At 39.7% G+C, this 21,683-nt stretch overlaps 1 protein-coding gene and 1 pseudogene across 17 annotated transcripts in view; one reads left to right on the forward strand and one right to left on the reverse strand.

Annotated features, from left to right (window-relative positions):
- Positions 1-21,683, forward strand: part of ARHGAP26 (Rho GTPase activating protein 26) — a 418,559-nt gene that overhangs the window by 154,788 nt on the left and 242,088 nt on the right. For all 17 annotated transcript variants that reach the window (XR_003136017.3, XR_003136019.3, XM_035713919.2 and 14 more), the window contains one exon: positions 3,161-3,239. Coding sequence is in view for 15 of the 17 variants with exons in the window: in XM_035713919.2 (XP_035569812.2) it covers positions 3,161-3,239 (79 nt within the window). In the remaining 2 variants the exon portion in view is untranslated. The remainder of the gene's footprint in view (positions 1-3,160; positions 3,240-21,683) is intronic.
- LOC112658918 (60S ribosomal protein L37-like) lies at positions 4,464-4,753 on the reverse strand (annotated as a pseudogene).

The raw sequence follows: 21,683 nt of genomic DNA on the forward strand, positions 1-21,683 counted from the left end.
CAATATCTGCTCTTTTTGGGCTAGGGCAACTTTACATTTGCTGTGGTCTTGTGTCCAAGGGTGAAGCAATAGACTGCTGGGTTGAGATCCTGGCTCTTGAGACTGTGGACAAGGTCTTTAACCTATTTGACCTTTTGTTTTTTCATCTGCTCAGTGGGGTAATGAGAGCATACTTAGCACATGATGTAGTTGTCTAGATTAAATGAGTTAATTTATGTATAGTGCTTAGCACAGCACCTGACACATCCTCCTAAGTTATTATTATTATAGTTTTAATTCCATTCTGGTTTTGATAGTTTCATAATTCTTTGTAGAACTAGAAAGAGCTCATTTACTTCAGTTTTCTTTCATTGTTTTATATTTTCCCTTGCTCACTGAACACCTGCCTCTGGAGTTCTCTTTCCCTTTCCCCTTCTCCATTTTTGTTGTGAAAAGCCAGATGCATTTAAAGTATGAACTAATAAGCTGGTGCCCTTAGAAATGTGTCCTATCTTACAGGGACTGACATAGAAAGTACAGGATCATAGAGAGTTTTGCCCATTTTATTTTGTTTAGAGGAATGGTGGCTAGTAGGAACAAAGGGGGAATATGGAAAGAGACTTATTGCTTGATTCCAAAATAAAGCTGACCCTTTCACCTTGGTTCTTGGAAATTAACACACATAAGAGATTTATGTAATTATAGTTTAAATTGTAATGAAGGAGAAGAAACTTGGAGCCAACAGAGTGTTTTCTAGATGCCTAGAAAGGATAGTACTGTGATCCAGAGGTCATACTGAGAGAAAATTACCTGAACTTGGGAGATAGGATTAGAACTAAATATTAAATCCATCTTATTCAGTTCTGTACTACCCACTCCCACAAAAAAGGGGAACAAAACCACATGTGGAAAAGAACTTACATTTTGATATTTTTTCTTGAAATGAAAACAAATCCTGTTGACTTTCCTGGTTACTAGGGCCAAGTGGCCTCTGAGTTTGTCTGAACTTCCTCTTTGTGGCTCTGGGTGGAAATATCACACTGTGTGCCATGAAGTTGATGTGACATCTGCAAGGTCCCTGAAATCTTGGTATGCTAGGCAACTATTGTGGTCTCACTGTTTGCTGGTGAGCACCTAGCAGGAAATGAACTGGAGACTTGTTGGCTGCTTGACCGTAGTGTATACTGGAGGGTGTCTTTGCTCTTAAGTGTTGGGGGACAGGAAGGAAAGGGTGGGGGCCTGTGGCCAGCCAGGGCAGTGAGCCTCAGACCTAACTGTGCACAGGATCACCTGTGGAGTTGGTGAAAACCCAAATTCCCAGACCTAGCCCAGAACTTCAGATTCATTAAGGTGGTTTCAGGTTGAGAATCTCCGTTTTAAGGGAATGCCCAATTCTGAAGCTGGTGGTCCAGGCACAGCACTTTGAGCAACATTCAAAAGTTCAGGTCCAGCACCTCGAGAATTCTGTGGTAGACTGCAGCTTTGTAGACTTTTTTTTTCTATATGCTGTTAAAGCATTGCGCTTGAGGTGGAACGGTAGAAGCAGTCCTCCACAACTGCAAGCCAAGGATCAGCTCTATGGAGCCATAGCTGCCAGTAGTCTGCAGACATTCATTCTGACATACTAAATGGGCTCATGGTGGGAAGTGGGCATTTGAGTCTGAGAATGAAAATTTCTGAGAAGAGGAGGGCGAGGGTCCTGGCAGGGGCTGGTGGAATAAAGGGCTTACTGTATTTTCTGAGTTCTCTTTGTGTTAGTGTGCTACTACTCAGGATGGCCTTCACAGGACAGACTGCCTCTGGGAAATTACTGTTCTCATGCTCAACACCTTTACATCCACCCGCACACCCACCTACCACCACTGTTGTCTACTTCTACCTGCACACGGGGAACGTGTGCACACACACTCACACCATACCCTAGTGCCCCTCAAATCCCCAACCCCTTTATGCTTACATCTTTGGAAATGTTTTTCCTGGGTGGTGTTGAGGGATAATCAATGAAAAGAAGCAACTGTAATATTTAAAATATACTCAACATAAATAGATCTGGCATATTCACTGGAACTGTGGAAATAAGTCAGGACCAGTGATTATATGGGTTAGAATGAATAGACTTGTGCTGCTACAAGTATGGCCAGGCCCATATGTGTTTCATTACCGTATTGATCTGGGATCATTAACCATACCATAGACTCAGACAGTAATAGGACTTAATTCTTGCTCAGTGGGCAGGCCTCTTCCTTTTAGGCTTTCTCAAACTTTAAAGATGAGGGTAGTTCATCTTTAAAGTGAGAAGTAGTTCTTCACTTTTTGAGGGTTGCAGTCTTTTTTGATAATGGGTGAGACTGTTAATACAGAAAAATATATATACATTTGAAGATGGAACTATGGTTTATTGGCTCTCTGGGACCCATCTGTGGACCCTAAAAACTCCTGCTTTAATGAGCACAGAGGGCTTTTAGCCCTGTCTCCCAAAGATATTTTCATTGGTGCAAGTCTGTTCTTATGGAGTGCCATCTGTAAGGGGAACTCAACAAACACCATTTGATTTTGTATATGAGCTTTCTGGAGGGTTTGTGCTCAGTTTGAAAGAGCAAGCAGATTTCAATAAGAGTGAAAAGAGGTAATGCATGTAAAGAACTTAATACCTGACATGACAAATATTCACTTAAAAAACTATATACATTTAATTTAATTACAAAGCCAGTTACCTTCATAAAACATTTTCATGTCAAAAGGAATTTAGAAGCCTTGGATTAGAGATTAGGAGACCAGGGTCCCTTCACTTGGTTGTTCCCCCTCTTTTTAATCTTGAAACCAGTAATTCTGTTCACTTTAATGAATATGAATTGTATTCCTACTGTGAGTAAAGTTCTCTGTTTGGAGAATAGGAGAATAGAAGAATAAGACCTCAAGGAACAAACAGGGTCTAAAGGAATCACTGTAATCATTTGGGTCCCTTAACTCTAAGTAGGGTGATGTCTGCTGTGTTTTCTCCTAGCTCCCTGAGGGAGATGGATTTATTCAGGGGCATTCAGGAGATGACTTTGCTTTCTGAGACTGGAAAGCTGTGTATGTTCCTGTCTTCAGGTTGTTAATCCCAGCAACCCCTCACTCTTTGTCAAGGTCTCTCTACCTGTGACATTGGGTTCATATCTGTGTCCTCCTTTCTCCACAGGCCAGGGGTTATCACCATGCAGGCATTGTCGGAAGAGGACCGGAGGCTCTGGATGGAAGCCATGGATGGCCGGGAACCTGTAAGTAACAATTCAGGGAAGTAGAACAGAAATAAAGACCCTGAGTTTTTTGTTGCTTCCCGAGTGCACTGATTTTTGCTCTTGATCTAAAGCCTTGGTTTCTCAAGATCAGTGTACCAGAGGGCATCTGGAACTGACATTCCTAGATAGTGATACTGCTTCTGTGTGGCTAGTCCCCAAGCTTTGGCCTCTCAGTCCTTCGGGCCTCTCAGGCTTGTGATACTCCCCTTTGCCCAGGCAGGTGTAGTGTCCTCAGTTCTCTTAGAGGAGGCAGAGTCTGGCCTACTGAACATTGATGTCTCCATGAAGTGGATGCAAAGCATTATCTGAAACCTATTTGAGTGGGATAAATGATTATAAAAGTGTATACAGATTATGTAGTATCTTTTTTCATCGTCTTGTGGTTCAGCCTCCCCTTGCCATGGTAGCCGCATCCATAGTGGGATTATCAGTGTAGATGGAAGAATCTATGCCTGCTGGTGTGATCTGTGCTCCCATTTTTGAGTTGCTGGCCTTTGCTGGGTAATATAGTCTTGTGGTTTTTCTGCATCTTGTGACATGTTAAACTCACGTGAAGGCCCTAGTAGAGGCCCTAAAGTCAAGAACAGTGGCCTTATCTTGGTGCCAAGGATCTCAACTGCAGTGTTCAGCAGATATCAGGGTTATAGAACCTAAGAAAACAATCTAACCATGTTCCTCAAGCAAAAGATAAAAAGAATCTACAATGTCAGAGAGCCAGTAGTTATCACTTGCAAAGGCACTATCCAGAGGGGGAAATGTGTGCAGGGGACATTAGGCCATAGTCTCCATTGAGTACGGAACTCTGCGTAAAGATGGGTATCCAGTATAGATGATTCCAGCTCATTTGTGATGTCTCTTTTTCAGCCTACCAGGGTTAGGTGATCTATACTGATGGATGGGTCTTTCTGCTCAGCTATTTTGTATATAAACGTGAAACTCTGTTCAATCAACTGAGCAGAAACAAATAACTTGTGTTTGAACAGCATTTAATAACATAAGCAAGATTTAAAGAGCCATTTAAAGTTTGGAACAGATAAATTCTAATTGAACATTATTTAACCTTAACTCTTCTCCTGTGCTACATATAAGATACCCCCTTTTTTCCTCTGAATAAGTTGTTACTGATAGAAACTCTCAAAGCAGATATGCATTTATTCTTTTTTAAAACCAGGACATTTATTGTGTGACTAATTGTTGAAATCCTTAAGATGAACTGGTTTCTGCCACAGCTGCCCTGTGAGTTGAGGTGTTGTTCCTTCACGGAATCCAGGCCTGAATCTGTGGTAGATAACTTTTAGGTGTCTCATTTGACTGGTCCCAGTGGTATTTTGTCTTTTAGCCTTGCTCTTCAGTTATACTTTCTCTTTCATTTAGCAGGATAGCCACATTTGCCACAGGTCAACTTCTGAAGGTGGTAGACCTTAGAGCCACAGCGGCAGCACAATGTATGTTTTAACACTGTGCTTTCCAAATGATGACACCCCTTTCATCATTTGGTTTCTGCAGCCAAGACTGAAGAGACTGGAAGGGAAGGCACATCTGATATATTTTATATATATATGTATGTATATAAAATATTATTATATATTTGTTAAGTTTATTTAAATTTATTAAATTTAAATTTAAAATATTTTAAATATTATAAAATAATATTTTACATATATATAGCAGATAGATATTGCTACCATTAGGGTTTTGTGGGCATGGTAAATGCTTGTTGTCAGATTCCTTTGAAAGCTGCTTCCTAGTTTGTCCTTTACCTTTGCTGCTATCACCTACCCTTAATCGAGCACTTTTGTATGTGTAAGTCATGGATTTGGCATATTACATGCCTTAACCAATTTATTTTTCTTAGTACCTTATTAAATAAAAATAATCTTAGGACATCACAAAATACTACCATTTTATAGTTGAGGCAAGTGAGCCTTAAGTTCAGTAGCTTGGCTCAGTAGCACAGACAGTAAGTGGCTATAATGGTAGTGTTCAGGTTAGGTTGCCATAATAAAGAGACTCCAATGTATAGTAGCTTAAATAACATAGAAGTTGATTTCTCTCTCCAAGCCTGGAAGTGAGCAGTCCGTGCTTGTCGGGTCATTCTGCCATACTCAGCCCATGACTTTCCAGGTTGCTGTACTAGTCATTGCTATTTTTCAGCCAGATAATGGAGATGAAAGTATCCAGAACCCAGGGGGTGCACATTATTTCCATTGGCCCTAACATACTTACATTGGCCACATCTGACTACAGAGGAGGTTGAGACATCTGGGTTGAACATAAGCAGCCATGGGCCCAGCTAGTATCCCAGGTATTTTATCACTTTCAGGAAAAAGAAGAGAAAACTAAAGCGTGGTTGAGAGTTTCCATCATAGTGGCAGAGGTGAATTTGAACCTACGTGTAGCCCTAGACATGTTGGTTTTTATCATTAATAGAGGTAAAATGTGAAACTGCCTTCTAAGAATTCTCACTCATTTCATTTTTTTTTTAAATTTTTTTTATTTATTTATGATAGTCACAGAGAGAGAGAGAGAGAGAGAGAGAGACAGAGACAGAGACAGAGACACAGAGGGAGAAGCAGGCTCCATGCCCCGGGAGCCCGACGCGGGATTCGATCCCAGGTCTCCAGGATCGCGCCCTGGGCCAAAGGCAGGCGCTAAACCGCTGCGCCACCCAGGGATCCCTACTCATTTCATTTTTATAATACTTTATCTGACTCTCTTGAATGATTCTTCAATTATAGGGAAGGAAATACCCAGGAAGAAAAAAATCTTGTCAGGGCATACTGTTTTTGGCATGGATAAAAACTCCACTGTTTTTGGGTCTCCCCACCCCTTATAAGCTGCAGTTCTACAACTGCTTCACCAACTCCATTTTAAACGTTCCCTTCCTCCCTTTCTCTACCACTTGATATTTGTTCTCTGTATGTAACTGGTCTTACTAACCACTTGAGTTTTCCCGTAGATTAACATCTGGCTTCTGCAGATGGAAAGTGTGCTGTTGAAAGAAACATCTCCTTGCCTCCAGAATGTACACATTAAAAAAAATTTAAACAAAAAATAATTCTGTTTCTAAACATAATATAAAATTATTTCCTCACAGGAACATATAGCTTTCTTTGAGAACCACATCTCTGTGTACTTTTCAGTTTCCTCAAGAGAGAGAAACAGACAAATGATAACTGCTTAAGTGGCAGGAATATTAGGCTTAATTTTGTCTCCCATTGCTAAGAGCCTCAAGGGAGCATTCTTGGAGATAACATACCCAGTAGACATTTAACAGCTCCAGTTTTAATCACAATCTCCCTAGTTAGTTAAATCTGTCCCCTTAGAAGTTTTGGCTTTAGTAAGAGAAGCTGAAACCTGTTTCTCTAGATGGTCTTGGAGTGTTTGCTTTATATCAGGGAGATTATAATGGCAGTACCTAACTTTTGTTTTTGTACTTAGAGCTCAATTGTTCTGTGAATGATTATTCAGTGTTGGATTCTTTTTTTTTTTTTTTTTTTTTTTTTTTGGAGAGAAGTAACTTTGGTTTGCATCCTTCTTGTTCTTTTATCGTTTAATAACACTTTATGATGGTTGGTTGGAAAAAGAGTCTAAGTGAGCCCTGAATTAGTTGATTTTACACTTTAGCTAATTGTTATATAAATTACAGTTTTAAAGAATTTTTAAAAATTTATTTATTCATAGAGACGCACACACAGAGAGAGACGCAGAGACACAGGCAGAGGGAGAAGCAGGCACCATGCAGGGAGCCCGACAAGGGACTCATCCAGAGTCTCCAGGATCACGCCCTAGGCTGCAGGCAGCGCTAAACCGCTGCGCCGCCGGGGCTGCCCTAAATTACAGTTTTTAGTGCTCAGTGACTTTCTAGTTGAAAATAATTTTGAATGTCTTTATGGTATTCATGGATATATAATGGAGGAAGAAATTAGAGTTGTGGTTCTGCAGTGAACATTATAGTTTTTATCTGTGTTGCAAATTTGAATTCAAATGAAGGAAGCCTCATTTATAATTGGCCTGGGAAAAATCTGGATTTATTGGCTTATGGAACTGAAAAAAGTTGGGGTATATTAGTCCTGGGCCATCTGAATCTAGCAACTTCCATAATATTTGGAGTTGGTTTCTTCTTTTGTGTTGATGTTGTTTCTAGTAGATTCTTTCCAGATGGTGGTGATAAGCTTCCAAACTGTTCAAGGCTTACATTATATTATCAAGAACAGGAGTTGTGAAACTTATTCTGTTAATGGGTCAGATAGTAATTATTTTAGGCTTTGGGAGTCCTCTGGTCACTATTTTAGCTCCTCAGTTTTGCTGTTGTAGCTCAAAAGCAGCCACTGACAATGTGCAAATGAACAAGTATGACTACATTTCAATAAAACTTTATTTACAAAAATAGGTAGAAGCCAGATTTCAGTCATGGGCCATACTTTGTTGATCCCTAATCTGTAAGTCTAGTGGGAAGAGAGCCTTATGTAATAACTTTAAAGAAGTCCCATATTTAAATTTTCTTGGACTAAATACTTAGACCAGGGGTGGAATAGATGAATTGGCCAGATCTAGCTCACTTGCCTACTGTGCTAGAACTGTGGTGGTGGGGAATATTGGCTTCCCCTCAGGAAAGAATCAAAGCATTGTTATATAAGGAAAGGGGGAAGACATGAGGTAGGCAAAAGTGACAGCTTCTCCCCACTCTGGTATCTGTATTTCAGTTTCTATTCGAAGAGCTTGTTCTTTGATGCTTAGCCAAGAGGGAAAACCACAAGTTTACCACTAGCATCATACTTAATCATGAAAGACTGAATATTTTCTTCCTAAAAATGGAAAGAAGACAAAGATGTTCACTTTTAAGTTTTATTCAACATAGTACTGGGAGTTGTAGTCAGAGCATAGGGCAAGAAAATAAAATAAAAGGCATACAGATGTGAGTATATAACTTTTTTTTTAAAGTATATAACTATTTTAAAAAAAAACTCAATCAGCTAGTTAGTAAGATAAAGCTTCAAAGTTATTCTGCTAGATTTTCGTAACTTTCTGTTAAATCTGGGTTGACAAGTTATAGATTCACCTTTGTAGCCATATAAGCTTTTATTTCAATCTTCTGTGACAATAGTCTCAGGCATGGGACCAGACCTTCCCTATTATATTGAATGTGAAACCTTGATTCAAGCTGCATAAATACTATAGCAAAGAAAAATTTTAGAGACACAAATTTATTTTTCTCAGTTCTTATAACTGAAGTTATCTCTTCTTTTCCCTTTACATAATGCGCGTAAGCATGCGGGCTGAAAGCAAGCTGATTAATCACTACCAGCCCTCCATTATTGCCAACACACACACACACACACACACACACACACACACACACACACACTCTGAAGTATTTATTATTCTTTCTACACTATGGAAAGATGACCCAGCAAGTCAGTGGGACTAATAGGATAACTTGGAGCCTTAGAGCCTGGATCAGCCTCTTTAAACTGTGTTCCGTATATTCCCTTAGCTGTGATTAGTGGCATCTGTCTGGAACTGCTTCTATTACCTCCTTATTTTAGAAGTATTAGTCCTCTTTCACATCCCAAGGATTCTTTGGTGAAATTAAATATTTCTCTAATGAACCACTCCTTGAATCTCTCTTGACAGCCAGGGGGTTAGAAGGTTGGCGGATGTCAGAAATAGGTAGAAGTAGATTAGGAAGCTAAGAAGCAGGTGGTGTAGCCTGAAAGATTGTATGTAAATCCATGTATTAGTTGAAACTATGAAATTGACACTTTTGTAGGTCAGAAATGGCCAGAGATTGGCTTTTTCATATGGCTGAACCTCCTAGTCGTGGAGCATGGTCACACCCTTGTTTATATAAGCGGTAGCACTGCCTGGAAAGGTCAGTGAGTGGTTGATCTTGGGTAGATAATCCAGGTCTCCTAGCTTTCAGCTCTATGCTATATTTACTACAACACACATACCGCTAAATTATTAGGAAGCTGTGGTTGAATTGTATCTACCCTCCTTGTTAGGTGGAGCTGCTTTATTGTGCCTCCTGCAGTGATTGAAGGGAAAAGAGAAAGAGACTAAGGAAAACACCAGTCTTCTAGTGAGGACAAGACAGTGTGGTACCCTTCCTCACTTTTTTCTGCTGTGCCCAAACTGTAGCCCCCACTAAGTGCTTCAAGAACTCAGAGTATAAATACTCAGAGTGTAAATGAGTAGTTGCATTGGATTTTATGATTTGCACCTGATACCTGAAAGAGCTGTTTAGAGTATTTAAAGGAAAAAAGTAAGATTGATTACTACTAAGATCAGATTCTAGGATCAGAAGCAGAATGTTAACGGTGGTTAAGAATGTCGCGTAGGCTCTGGGCACCTGGGTGGCTCAGTCGGTTGAGTGCCTGACTCGATGTCGACTCAGGTCTTGATCTCACTCTCATGAGTTGGAGCCTCACATTGGGTTCCATGCTGTGTGGAGCCTACTTAAAAAAAAAAAAAAAAAAAGAATGTAGGCTCAGCTAGCCCAAGTTTAAATCCCTACTCACCACTATTAGGTCTCTCACCTTGTGCAATGACTTAATCCCTGCAAACATGAGGATAATAATAATAATACCTTCCTATAAAACTTTTGTAAGGATCAACATATACATAAAGTGATTAGCACCAGTCCTGAACGTGGCCAAGTGCCCATTAAAAGTTAGTTCTTACTGTTGTCCTTTTAGAGAGGGGGCAGATAGTAGGATAACCAGATTCTCTTTCTAGCTTGCATTTCTAAATTACTTGGCTCATTTGAACACAGAGTTTATTTAAAGTTACCTTGCCTGGGCTCACCAGAGGGTAGGCAGGGACTGCTTGCAGTAGTATGCAAAAAGTGATTTCACTGAGCAGTCAGGCTGAATTTGAAATCTGTGAATAGAAGATTATGAAGTAATCTGTAGTCTCCTTTGCTATAATGCATCCCAGGCCTGGCAGTTTATCAGCCCAAGCTGTATGCTAAGCTCACCTCACCATTCCACTGCAAGTGCTTAGATTTTCCTTTCCGTGGTAAAATAAGTGATCAGAGGAGTCTGAATGGTTAAGAAGGTGTGGGGTGAAATCACTAAGCTCTTGTGTGATGATGCAGTTCTCACTCCTTTATGAGTGGTGTGATGGTTTGGAAGGATAGTCCTGCCCATTTTGTGAGAGTTTTCTTTGTAATACCACATAGTGTGAGGTGAAGAGTCTGAGGATGAGGTCTCTTGCTTTACATATCTCCCACTTGTCCCCAAGCTGCTGGGAAATTAGATTAGATCTCTATTATTATTTTGCTTGTGTTTCTTTTTCTCTTACTGGATCAAGAAGCTGGCTTCAGGGCAGCCCGGGTGGCTCAGCGGTATCGCGCCTGCCTTTGGCCCAGGGCATGATCCTGGAGACCCGGGATCGAGTCCTACATCAGGCTCTCTGCATGGAGCCTGCTTCTCCCTCTGCCTGTGTCTCTGCCTCTCTTTCTGTCTGTCTGTCTCATGAATAAATAAATAAAGTCTTAAAAAAAAAAAAAAGCTGGCTTCAGGCTTTGTCTTTGAGTCCTGTGAATGCTTTTTTTTTTTTTTTAAAGATTTTATTGATTTATTTATTCATGAAAGACACAGAGAGAGAGAGAGAGAGAGAGGCAGAGACACAGGCAGAGGGAGAAGCAGGCTCTATGCAGGGAGCCCGATGTGGGACTCGATCCCAGGACTCCAGGATCACACGCTGGGCCAAAGGCAGGTGCTAAACCGCTGAGCCACCCAGGGATCCCCCCTGTGAATGCTTTTATATCAGTAGAATTCATAATAGTACATACTATTATCCTACCAATGTGTACAAGTTTGTTTGTTTGTTTGTTTATTTGTTTTATTTATTCTTGAGAGACAGAGAGAGAGACAGAGGCAGAGACACAGGCAAAGGGAGAAGCAGGCTCTATGCAGGGAGCCCGAAGTGGGACTCAATCTCAGGACTCCAGGATCACGCCCTGGGCCGAAGGCAAGCACTAAACCGCTGAGCCACCAGGGCTGCCCTGTGTGCAAGTCTTTTTTTTTTTGTGTGTGTGTGTGTGCAAGTCTTAAATGGAATTTAATACTATTCACTTCGTCCTTGTTGCCTTTGGTTAGATGTTCTTCAGAAGAATAATTTCTCATAAAAATCAAACTAATTGAGCAATGTGAGATACAAAGTGAGAGGAAAGAGAAAATCAGGTGAAATTGGGTTTTATGCTGGGGAGTTGGTGAAACTTTCCCTAGAAATGGAATGATAGCTAGAAGATTTTTGTTTGAGTGTTATGACTTCATAACATGCTGGTGGCACTTATTCTGGTCTTAGGCATTCTTCTTTTAGCATTTAGCAAACATTTATAGATTGTCCAACAGTTACTTTGAGGGACAGTGAGGATCCAAGATGATGACAGGCCACCTTAATACAGTTGGTTTGCTGCTCTTTCCCCATTGTCTTGTGCAGTGGCTGGCACAAAGTAAGCACTCAGCAAATATTTGTTGAACAACTAGAGTCAAAACTAAAGGGTCGAAGATAACTGAGTGTTAGTTGTTTTATTTTATTTTATCTTATTTTATTTTGGGGAGAAATTGGGTTGCTTTCATTACGTGAGACCATGTGCATAAGGGTAATTAAATTCCTTGATTTTGTAGTTCATTTAGATACATACCTATATACTTGTACCAGAATTTAGGTGAGTGATTGTTAATCTTTTTTGTGCCATGGATTTGTCTGACAATCAGATAAAGCCTTTAGGTTGTTTCTCAGAATAATGCATAAAATAAAATAAATTCCTTTAAAAAGGAAAAAAATATGTGGAAATAGTTACCAAAATATTAAAATGACTTGCAATATAAATATATGCTCCTTTATTACCACATTAAATGATAAAAGGAAGAGCAGGTCTGATAAATCCTGTAAATGACAATTCAGATTATTTGCAACAGCACTAATGTTTTTTGGAAATGCCTGTGATTTCTATTGGTGGCAGAATCACAACTACTGTCGTTTGTTGCCCATGTTCATGTAGAAAGAAATGCTAAAGTTCAGTTAAAGGCTAGTACAAATAAAGGTTTATTTTTTTTCTTCCACCATGGGCCCCTGTGTTGTCTATAGACTCCATTTCTTTGCAAAGCTTTTTGGAGATCCTTGGTTCCTGACTTTGAAGCCCTTGTCTCACCTCCTAATAGTAAATTGATTTGGTTATTTGATTCATATCTGTACCCTTGCTGGATTATCTTCTTCAGGAGGCAGGAGCATAATCAAGTTTTTTAATTTTTTGTTTTTAAATCTTTTGTGCATAGTGTGTGGCTCAGAGAAGGTGTTCAGTACACACCTGTCAAATAATCAGTGAATGAACCTAAGGAAAGTCAAAGTGTGGTTGGTTTTGTGTGACTTGTTCTTAACCGAGGCTGGTTCCTGACATTCCCCCATCTACTTTTTATGGATTTCCACACATCCACTGTTTAATATTCTCACTTCTTTGTTCACTTTTTTGGTCTGAGTATAAACAAAATCCCTTTTGATTGCGTTCAGTTTTTTTTTTTTTTTTTGCAAGCCTCGGAGCTCATTCAGCCTGTTGACCTCATTTACACTCTGCCACCTTTCTAGGCTTAAGGTGTTTGTCATGAGCACTAGTTACACTAGTATCCTCATACTTGATTGTAGACCTTCCATCCCTCACCATAATGGAAAGCGGAAGTCCCTCTCTTGAGTTAAATGTGTAGTGTGTATCCTTTCAGAACTTTCTGTGTACTTATTTCCTATACATGTACATCTAGAAACAAATTCTTCTGTTTTATAGAATTTTTGACATAATATAGCTTTTCTGTAGATTATTTAACCTTTAGTCTTTGACATGTAGGCTCTTGTCCATTTTTCATCACATCATTGTAGTGTGCAGAATGATAGAATGGAAATCCTTGTATGTACTTCACTGTTTACCTATTTGAGCCTTTGTCCAGGATACATAGCAGGTGGAATTGCATGTTGAGTGGTAGGCACATTGAATATTTTAATAAATATTAACAAATTACTCTCTCTACAAAAATGTACTAAATTATACTGCCTCTACTCATTTGCAAAGGTGCCTATTTTCTACAAACTTTTGCCAATACTGTATATCGTGTGTGTGTTTCTCAGTCGTTCATATTTCACATTTTTAATGCAGCAGCATATACACGGTACATAAAACAGTGTATGGCAAGTGATTCATGCTTTCTCTAATACTATTATTATTCCTTTTTCAAATTTCTGGCCTTGGGATTACACCCATCATTTTTCTCAGTTCTGCTTTCTAAAGCCCAATGTAGAAACCTGACTTTTTCTAGTGTTCTCTTTATGACTTTTTCACTTCATCCTTGATGGCACCTCTTGTTTTCTAGCAGCCCACATCTGCTGCTGGGTTTTGGAGTGGTGAATAACAAGGGGCACTTCTTACGTCTCACCTGAGCTCCTGTTGTCCCAGTTTGCCAGGCTACAGGACCTGAACAGGAACCTGAAGATCCTCTGTACCTGTGTACTCTACAGCATTGGCAACCTGTCAGACTTAGCCAGCTGTTACCAAGGTCCTTCTAACTCCTGAATAGAAAATGTCCCATTCCTTCTCAAGGAGCCATAGGAGCTGTAGTTTCTGAGAGTTGCAAGGGCTCTCAGCTCAAGGGCCCTGACCCAGATGTGCCCCTCTGTATAGCTGATGGGCAGTGCTCCTTTCAGCCCTCCCACCTCTGGATTTGTCTCTAAGAAGAGAGACGGGATGCCTGCCACTATCTATACCTCTTCTAGAGGGCATTCACTCTTCTGCCCCCTTCCCACTTTTGTTAATTACACATGATTTTAAATTTGGGGGGAATATATATTTTTGTGGTCTAGGTTAACTACTGCCCAAGCTCTGAAGAGGCTGGCATAAGTAATTCTGTAACTCTGAAGGTTTCTGTCACCACTTAGTTGGTCATTTGAGTCAGAATTAAGGCCAAAGTAAGAGTCACCTGTTTTGTTTCTTCAATCAGGAAGATGACATCTTTGCAAGCAAGAATTTATTAGAGGCGTATGTGTGTATGTGTGTGTGTGTGTACGTGCACATGTGTGAGTGTATTAGCTTTTAAAATTTAACTTTTAATTTTAAAATCACTTCAGACTTAGAAAAATGTTATAAAAAGACAAAAATAGTACAAAGAATTCCATATTACTCTCTACCCAGATACCCAAAATATTAACAATATTAACATCTTATATACCATAGTATAATGATCAAACCAGGAAATTAACTTTGATATAATATTATCTGTTTTACAGATCTCAAATTTTACTAATTGTCCTAGTAATTTTATGTGTGTGGGTATTTTATATACACATATATATACATATATATTTAATATATATAAATATATATCTTTTTGAGGGGAGAGGGTCTCAAATTTCATACAGAATCACATATTACATTTAGATATCACAGCTCTTTGGTTTCATTTAACTTGTATCAGTTTAGCGGCTTGGCTTTTTAAAGGCACATTACCATCACTAGATGTCAAGATAGTTAAAATCTTCCATCAGGACAGCATTCTGTCTCTTTCCCATCTTGGGGTGGATTTGGGGACTATTATCAGTGTCCTCCCTCCATCTAGGTAATAATTCCTTTCCACAGTCAAACCACTTACATTTCTGTATGCTTCTAACGGTCTGATAGGTATTCAACCTCATGTTTGTAGGTTTTCTTAAAAAAACATCTATGTCTCTTGAACATTTTGTCTTCTGTCCTAACTACTCACATCATATATTCTTCCTGGTGCAACTTACTGTGTTTATTATCTGTGTTGCAGTTGTTGGTTTAAAGACATTTGAGGCTGTAATATCTGAATAGACATTCTGTAGTGTGACCCTGCCTTTAGCAGCAGCATCAATTGCTGTTGGCTCTCTCTCAGATGTTATGGCAGCGATTCATGGGAGTGGAGATTATGGTTGGATTAGCTTCAGTTTTTTTCCCTCGGCAGGAAAGGCAGTCAATAACAGAAAGATCTTTTGAGTGACTTTGTTCAATTTGAAGAATGATTGAACTGGCTCTTAGGTCCATTTTTGTAGCTTTCTCTTACATCATAAAAACTTGAAAGTGGTCATATTTGATAGTGATCAAATCAAGGATGGCATTTTAAAAAATATTGACAGATTTGAAGGCATTTTGAATATTAGGAAGTCTGTGAATTAGGTTGTTTGCTTTGTGGTGAGGTGTGGAACAAGATAAGCATTTTATAAAAAATTATCCTTGGGTTTGCTGAATCGGGCTCCACTGTGGTCAAGTCAGGAGGACTGATGATGCCAATGTGACTGTTTTCTTTTTAGGTGTGTTTCAAAAAATTTTGCCCTATGACCTTGCAAGAAAACACCAGAACAAGTATAAACACTAAGCAAAGCGATTTTCTTGTATGGTTTAAAAAATCTTCTCTTCTGGTCATCTGAAAAATAGTGCAGACGTGTGGTCTAGTGGTTACAGCCAAAGGCTAGGCAGAAAGAGGATGGCCCTGGCCAGCCCCCAGCCAACTGCCTGCCATTGCTCTCATGCTGTGTGGTCTTGACCTAATGCCCAGAAAAGCGAGGTCTCCCTCTATCCCCCCCCTCACCTCCCCCCACCTCCCCACCTTCAATTCTTTTTTTTTTTCAAAGCAAAATAGAGTATGGGATGAGGGGAGCCAGAAAATGAATTAAGATTCCTCAGTTAGAAATACATGCCTTCTTATAATTAATCATTGCTCATTAGTTTTGATCTACAAAGAGCTTTATTTCAGCCAGACTAAGGAAATCATCAGTATTCTTAGGGTAAATCGATATAGATATTTTGTATTTGTTTTATTTTTAGGGGAGGAGTTATCTAGTGTTGAAATAAGTTGGAACATCTTTTACTTTCTCTCTTGGAACTGCTTTATAGAAATAAGTGCTATTTTTCTCTCGATAGTATTGGATGGATAATGATATCTTGCTTTGGTACTTTACCCTAGTTCATACCTCTGTATATTGTCATCACTCGTGATTCAACTTACTGAGGGCAGGGCTTGATTATATCTTTTCTGCCTTGATACTTAGCAGAGTGTTGTGAGACCTAATAAGCACTCATTGCTCATTGAATTAACTTAGAGGCAATGCACTGAGGGGAGTCCTCCTAGGTAATGTACAGTCAGATTTGTCTTCTGAATGTCTTGGGTTCTGGTCATTTTTGGGGCACTCTAAATAGAAATCTATGAAGATAGGGATCTTTACTATATCCCTAGCACCTAGAACAGCCCCAGGCCAAAATCACTGCACATAAGAATTGAGAATCCATGTTCAGTAGGTATCTTTTGAATTAATAAATGGAAAAGAGTACCCAGGGTTGTGTGCCTTTTTTTTAGCAGCATGCTTTGAGCTTTCTACATTTACATCCATGCTGCTCAGGATTCCTCTCTACTTCTTAGTAATTGTTATATGGCAGAAACCAGTGTGCTGCAACAAAGAGTCTCAGATTAGAAGGGTTTTTAGAGACCAGGATTTGGAATTGATTGAAGTTAATAATCTTTAAACTGTCGTCTACTGTCTGTAGTACTAACAATAAAGTTAGGATATATATGTATGTAATAATATATACATGATAGATAATGCATACATGTACTTGTGTATGTGTATTATATATACTTACATATATTTTAACTTGTCATCTGCTGACTTTCCTTGAATTTATGAAAAATATATAAATATTTTCAGAGCTCTAGTTCCTGCGGGTTACATCACCATGCTGTAAAAGAAACTGGCCACCAGCATCCTGTGGCCATGCTAAAGAGGTTTACAGTTGATAGGTGAGAGGCTGATCTTAGTTGGCCTTCCATTTCCTGAAATCATTCCTATAAGGGCTTTATTTAGAGTTCAGAAACATATACTCTAAGAAAAAGTATGTGTTTATATGTGTACATACAACATTTGTGCAATGATGAGGTACAACAAAAGACTTCGCAGTAGGTATTCATTATAATTTCCCAAATGGGTTTCACTCTGTATGTAGTGGATTCTTGCTATCTTAGTTTACTCCACTGGTAGTCATGAAAGAGTTAGAGCATGCGCTTTGGAGTCAGCCAACCTGAGTTTGAATCTTGATTCTGCAGTGGAATTGCAGAATTAACCTCACTTTACTGAGCCTCAGGTTAGCCACCTGTAGAATGGAAAGAGTGATGGTCCTTACGAGACTCCATGAGAATACCACTTTGTTAGATGTCAATTCTATAAAGATTAGCTCTCCAATTGACAATGAGCTATAGAGAGTTACCAGTTTTATACATGCCTGCATATACATTACAGCGTCATCTAGTAAGTTGAAAGATATATTCTGACTACATTAACTGCCTTTTGGGCTAGGTATAGTCAGTGGAACTGTAATTATTCAGAAAAAATCAAATATGACATATTTCATTATTTTTTAGGAGCAGAGCTTAGAAGAGGATTGAAAACAAGAAAGCAAAAATATTAATTCTTAAAACAACTTAGGACTAAAACTTGGAGTAAAATGTACTTCTGAAATTGTCAGGCCAGTTTTACTAACTCTCTGTCAGTATGGTAACAATTCATTAAGCAAGCATAGAAATGTCCTACTGAAGTTTATAGATTCATTTTCAGAGAGAGTTGAAGTGTCTTCGCAGATGGGATTGTAGAGGCTACTTAGAGTGTCCTACTGTCCAGGCTTTGTTGCAAAGACTTCTGTGAACAGATGCAGGACCAGAGCTGGATCCCTGTCACCGGTTCTGGTAAGCCTTTATTTTTGCCACTCTCGTCCCTTTAGTGCTAAAATCTAATAATGAGTATAGGGCTTCTGCTGTTCTGCAGTTAGGGCTGATATTATCCAATTAGGATTTGTTTTAGGGGGGTTCAGCTCAATCTTACCTGACTTGTGGCCTATTTCTTGGATTGGTGTGTCAGTCAATATTCTTAGTGGCTTCAGGACTGTTGACTAGATTGCTCTAAGCACCAGCCACCATGTAGTTGATTTGGTCTATGAAGTCATCATGATCAAAGGAGGATTGGTACCAGCAGAGGAACTAGAGACAGAGCAGGTTTGAGGGGCAAGGAGAGAGGGAAGTAGCTGGAACATGAATAAGTTTGAGTGATTTGGTTAACAGAGACTTCTCAGTCTGAGATTCAGGGACAGATTTGGGGAGGAGAGTAGTGATAATGTCTGTAAACCCTTTGATGTGGCATGCAAGATGTTTGGATAGGGATATGCTAAGGAGAAAAGCCCATAGTATTTCTTCGTTTGTCAGAGCGCACTGTGGTATACTGTCACCTGGGCACTTTGCATAGAGCTGGCTGTTTCATGAGACTAAATACTTGGGGGAGGGCTCTCTCTTCTTAATATCTAGTGAAGTAATGACATTCTTCAGAACTCACTTGTGAGTTAAAAAGAAGACTTGGAAGGCTTCACTGTCAAGTACATTTGTCTGCCATCTGCCTGCATTTTGAGCTTGCTCAGAGATAATACACCATCTCCTTTCTTTCACAGATGAGTTCTACAGAGGAAAGATTTGAAGAGTGAGTGAGTGTATATGTGAGAGAGAGAAGTGGGGTGAATGAATGGGGAGTGACAGGCACAGGGAAGGATGGCACACACATGCATTTGGAAGTTATTTTCAGCCTCCCCATTGGGTTTCCATGTTGGGTTGATACCAATGATATTTGACCCATTTTGATTAGTGCTTAGCTTTTCTCATTTTGACTCTCACAGTTGACAATTAAACAGACTAGTGGTGTGATTTCTTTTTTGCCATACTGTTTTTGTATAGCTTTAAAAGTTTTGCTTGCAAGAAAAGTAGAATCAGCACTGCTTTTTCTTTTTCCTGGATAGCTGTATTCTTTACATTTTCTATTCCCACTGTTCCCACTTCAACAAATCCTTAAGGTAATCCTTTTTTTGTTTTCATGTTATTTCTTGCTTGGTTCTGTTGTCATTGTAAAAATGTTGTGTTTCTGGCTTTGATGATCAGTGTAAGTCTTTGACCAAGGAAGTCAGCTTCATGGTTATAAGAAAGTCTGTGAATCTGTGCTTGTTCTCATTGAACTTAGCCCTGGCAAATTATTATAGTGACCTATTTAGATTCAAGACGACCACAGAGATGTCTGTAGGAGTTACATGAAGAAAAGAAACACTGATTCAGAAATATAGATGGGTCCTCTGTAAGGATAGTTTCTGCTAGGAGAGCCTTTGTTGCATGAAGGCCAAGTTAGTTCTGTGGTACTTTTCCTGTGAGGTAGTTTCTAGGGTGATAGATGTGTGTGTGTGGGAAGTGGAAACACGACTTTCTTTCAAAATGATCATTATCTTTGGAAGACCTTTGAGGAAGGCTAGAAATGTATAATGAGAAGACAGGAGGCACCATGTCCCCACATCTTTTGCTCATTTGGGTCCCAGCCCTTCTGTGCATCATTTGCAGTAGCAGAAGGAGTACCAAATTGGGGTTTGGGCTGGGATCTAATCGAATCAGCTAGCCTTGGACTTTCGGCAAGTTAGCTAACTTTTAGGGCTTGATTGCCTTATCTGAAAAATATAGGAGCTTGTCAAGGTGGTAGATGTTGTCAGCCTTTAGGATCTTACCAGTTTTAAGGTGATGTGAATCCAAATCTTTGGACTAACAACCAGTCAAGATCTGAACAATTAGAGTAGAAGCTGAGGGTCATGCCTCAGGGAGCCCCCATACTGCTCTGGCTGCTCATGTAGAAAGTTAGTCTGTATCTGCAGGTTGGAGGTGAACACACCATGAGAAGAATACCTGAGTTGGTGAGGCAGATAACTGTTTCCTAGGGCTTCTAAAACAAATGACCAGATTTGGTAAGACAATAATACACATTTATTGTCTCACACTTTTGAAGGCCAAAAGTCCTGAATCAAGGTGTCAGCAGGCCAGCAGTGCCTCCAAATTCTCCAGGGGGGGGATCCGTCCTTGCCTCTTGCAGCCTCTGGTGGCTCCAGGGACTCATGGCTGCTTCATTCTCATTTCTGCCTCTGTTTTCCTGTGGTCTTCTGCATGTCCTCTCTGCTGTCTCTTACAGGAGCACTTGTCGTTGGATTGAGGGCCAGCCAGATCACCCAAGATGATCTTTCTTGATAACATCTGCAAAGAACCATATTTTTCCCCAACTAAGATCACATTTACAAAGTTAGGGCATAGACATATCTTTCCATGGTCCACTGTCCACTTCACCCTAGCAGGTCGATTTCCTTCCCTGGTCTCTGCATTTTAGAGATGGCACATGCCATCTTTGATGCCAACACTTGACTGTGAGACTGGGATCTCATTGGGGAGTCTTCTCTTAAGGGCATGTTTCTTTCCTTTTTTTCTTTTCTTTTTTTTTTTTTTTTAAAGGGCATGTTTCTGTTTTGTGTCTTTTTCTGCTGTCTTCCTCAAATGTGCTCAAACCTGTTTTAGTGTTTGCCTGTAGATGGCTTTCTTACTGCCCTTCAGTGTTCCTTATGGACATTGTAGCATTTGCTATAAGCAGAAGAAAGCCTTGGCTCTTTAGTGGAGGGAAGAGTCTCTGGGGGGTGGGGTGTAGACAATTTTTGATGGAAAAGTGAAAAGTAACTTTGAGACAATGGACCTAAGCTTTGTTCTATGGACCATTCTGTTATTCAAAGGCAGAAATGGATATTTACTCTGAGAGAGTTCCATTACTACTGGGTCCCCATTCCCACTAGCTTTTATTGTATTTTCTTGTTTTTATTAAGGTGGTAGTAGCCACAATGGCATGGAGAGGATCTAGCTTATAATACTTGCCCCAGCCAGTGTCCTTAAGTTGTGCTGGGGTTTGGCTTGATAAAATGAGCTCCCACACCTCCCAGAATGTCCCTCACTGGAATCCCACTGTCCTTCTCCTTCGTTGACACATGGGAAAAAAGCAGGCTGCTCTTCAAAATCTTTAATGTCTGGAATTCAATTTCAGGGAACATTTATTTAGTATAAAGCATGTCCCACCCACTGTATGGTGGTGAGAGAGTTAATGAGTGAACAGATTAGGCATCTGCCCATGTGACAAAATTCCCTTTTCCCTTCTCTCGTGGTACCTTATTCCAGTTTCACTGTAGTGGTTAGTTCTTTTTAACTGAACAACTGGTTTTGTTTTTAACACCTTCATGCAAGAAAGTCTACAGAGGTATCCTGTATATAAATGGATACAGCAAATGTGTATGGATGTGGTATTTCATAGCTTCAGAGTCTCACTTCTCATAGGTTTAGAGCTTTCAACAATCTGTTTCGAGCACCTGTTTGTTTCACCACCTTCTCTAATTTACTGGCTCTTCAACTCCTGACCCTGGCAGACACTCTCTGTGTCATGGTAGTTCAGTATTTCAGGACTTGACAAAATTAAGGCAGCCTGTCCTATATGGACAAGAGTTTTTATTTTTATTTTTCCTTTTTATTTTTTTTGGTGAAG

The sequence above is a fragment of the Canis lupus genome, chromosome 2 (genome assembly GCF_003254725.2).
Source record: "Canis lupus dingo isolate Sandy chromosome 2, ASM325472v2, whole genome shotgun sequence".
Lineage (NCBI taxonomy): Eukaryota > Metazoa > Chordata > Mammalia > Carnivora > Canidae > Canis > Canis lupus.